Here is a 3,328-nt window from a genome sequence, read left to right as displayed (position 1 = left end):
AGAAATAAAATACGAAAATAATATATTTTAAAAAATAAGATACGAAAATAAAAAATACGAAGAAAGTGCCAAAATCAAGGTTATTTATTAAATTAATATAAAAAATACTTAAATAATACATTTGAAACATTTTTTGCTAAAATAATATAAAAAAATAAAATACGAAAATAATATATTTTAAAAAATAAGATACGAAAATATTTTACTTATTATCATTTTAAAATAATAATAAAAATATTTGTATTTAAGTTGGATATATTTAATTTTTTAATGTAGTATAGCAAAAAAAATATGTTGTCGAAAAAATTGTTTGCTATTTTTTTTAAGTTATTCTAATAAATATTTAAAATCTATCAAACACTAAAATTAATAACTGAAATTTATTTTGAAATTGCAAGCATCGCAATGACTTCATTGATCAATAAGAAACTTGCTCACATATGTGACACAGTTAATAATACGGTAATATATTGTTATTTGTTAACCATGGGTTCCATTAAAAAAAGATCTACGTAATTTAAGGAAATAAATTATGTTATTATAACTATTTTCTGTAATTTAACATTGTCAGGACTCGTACCGCATATTAAGGGCGGGTGAATGGTGTAGGATATTCCCCGGATGCACGACTGATGCCCTACTTGGAGCTAGCTGGATTCGGGTCAGCAGCATTGACCCGGACGTTCGATTTGCGGTATGATTTAATATCCGCATTGGTCGAGCGTTGGCGACCGGAGACCCACACTTTTCATTTGCCGTGTGTGAAGTGCACAGTCACTCTCGAGGATGTTGCATTACAGTTTGGGCTCTCAATTGACGTGGATGCCGTCACGAGTGTAAGTGCGATAGCTGAGCCGGCTGCACTTTGTTATAGCCTACTAGAAGCCTCGCCCGGCGATGCTGAGTCTACTTTTTCGGAGTTGAAATTTACATGGCTAAAAGCCAATTTTCAGCATTTATCAGATAATGCCACCGAAGAAGAGTTGGTGTGCGCAGCTCAAGCGTACATTATGCATATCATAGGGGGTGTACTGATGCCCAATTCGAACAACAACAAGGTTCATCTCCAGTATTTACCTCTGTTAGCTGATTTGTGTAGTGTTCGCTCCTATAGTTGGGGTTCCACAGTTCTGGCTATGTTGTATCGTGAGCTTTGTCGGAAGACAAAGCCTGATGCTGTAGATATGGGCGGATACCTTATATTGTTGCAATCATGGGCTCTTTATCGGATGCCATTCTTGGCATCGGTTAGTCATCAACCATACGTATATCTGCTAGTTAACAAGTGATAAAATTTAACTTGTTATTAATTGACAATTTGTTTATAATGATACTATTCTAACGATACTATATTTACTTGAAAATTATTTTCGTAAATAGAGTATTTATCTGGATATCGGGAGGTCGTACACTGTCCCGATATATCATCTGATGATTGAACAACATGCCGGGGAAGGGGTAAGCTATTCAAATATTCGTGACATGTAATTGCTTTGTACATCTTACTCCAACCATGTTAAATTTTAATCATGGTATTAATCGTGCAATTTATATGGATGCCATACCGTAGACCAGAAATTGTGGCTATTATACCCTTGTCTGCCTATGTTGATTCTCATTTGTGGTACAGTAACTCACCAATTATCAGTTTCAATGTAGTCAAGTGGTACCACGGGGATCGAGTACTATGACAATTTGGTTGCATCCAGTATATCCCGGATCTGCCAATGCAGGTGGGGGAGGAGGTCCACGGCAAGAACAAGACAGGGAGACATGGACAGCATTGGGGGTTTACGCACCGGAGATATGTTGCGGTGTGGGAGAATCGGATGGCTCGAAGACTTTAGATGGATATGTCTTCCGATTTGCGACCATCGTTAGAGTACATACAATGGTACTTTAGTATGCGGAAGCCATATTTACTTGGTGGGCAGTTGACTATAGTCCCCCCGCACGTGCAGCAATCTGAGGCATACGAGCCAGTGGCCGATATAGAGCCTGATCCAAAGCTAGATCCCGAGCCTGAACCAGAGTCGGAGCCCGAGGCACAGCTGGAGGCCGAGTCTGAGCGATTGCATTCACATTCGACTGATACTTCTTATCATTCGGATTTGGCGGGTAATGACTATTTCCCGGGCTCATCATCGCATTCACATTCGGCTGATACTTCTTATCATCCGGATTTTTTGGGTAATAACTATTTATCGGGCTCGTTAGGGGGCGGATACCATTACGGGTTTGATATGTTTGGGTCGTACCCACAACAGCACAGCACTTATCCCGGCCCATATCCACCGATTATAGCACTACCCCGGCCCATATCCACTGTAGTACTCCACTCCTACTGGGTTGTATCGATTGCAGCATGGCAGTCCTCCCGGCTCAAGTTCATCGATGCCATTCGAGCCATATGATTTTTCTTTTATGTATCAGATACCCTCACCTGCGACTGAAGAGGATGTTGGTTGTCGCAATCACCCACGACCTGAACGTCGACCTCCGCAGAAATATACCCCTAGGAGCACACCATCGGACCATCAATTTTAGGGGTTTCTTGGGTTTTGATATTAAAAAGTTTGTACTTTTTTTGTATATATTTAATTAGATTAACTGGAACTTTGAAAAGTGGAACAAAATTTGACCATAATGTAAATTAGATTAATTTGGCCATTTTTCAACATTAAAACTCAAAAACTTGTAATAAACTTAGTCTTGTAATATAAATTGGAACAAACTTTAAATACATTACAACATTAATCTAATTGGAACATTAATTAAATTGGAACATACTATTACCGGTATATATAGAGATTTCATGGACATCTGAAATAGATAATACATATGTAGTTATATATGCAAGTTGAGTAAATGTAAACTCAACCATTACCTTGTTTGTATATGTGACTAATTCGTTGATTGAGTGTAGGTAATTGGTAAAAATTACCTTGATCGATGGAATGTTTGGTTATGTGTGCTTCATGAGAATTGAATGATGATTATATTAAGTTTTATTGTGTAATTGAGCATGGGATCCATGAAATGGTGAGTTCATGATTAGTTGAAAATGATATTATGATAAATATCATTATATTGTACAAAAACATTTTGGACAGTAGCAGTAGTTCGACTTTGAAAATTTAATAAAAATTGTATAAATTGAATTAAAGGCTGAATAAAATATGGAATTAAAGCTTATTGAGTCTAGTTTCACATATAAGAAACGGTGTAAGTAAAAGAATTTCATACTATGAGATATTTGAATTCTTGTGAGACAGATCCACAATGATTCCAGAATCCCCTTGTTCTGATTTCAGAAAATTATTAAAAA

General features: G+C 36.6%; 1 protein-coding gene across 1 annotated transcript; it reads left to right on the top strand.

Annotated features, from left to right (window-relative positions):
- The first annotated feature begins 632 nt into the window (after positions 1-632).
- LOC121228049 (serine/threonine-protein phosphatase 7 long form homolog) lies at positions 633-1,847 on the top strand. The gene is made up of 2 exons (XM_041111174.1): positions 633-1,247; positions 1,734-1,847. The coding sequence occupies exons 1-2, from the start codon at positions 633-635 to the stop codon at positions 1,845-1,847; spliced, it is 729 nt and encodes a 242-aa protein (XP_040967108.1).
- The last annotated feature ends 1,481 nt before the right edge of the window (positions 1,848-3,328 follow it).

Source organism: Gossypium hirsutum, chromosome A04, assembly GCF_007990345.1.
Source record: "Gossypium hirsutum isolate 1008001.06 chromosome A04, Gossypium_hirsutum_v2.1, whole genome shotgun sequence".
Lineage (NCBI taxonomy): Eukaryota > Viridiplantae > Streptophyta > Magnoliopsida > Malvales > Malvaceae > Gossypium > Gossypium hirsutum.
Note: the sequence above shows the minus strand (reverse complement) of the source record. Positions and strands in the feature narration are given on the sequence as shown.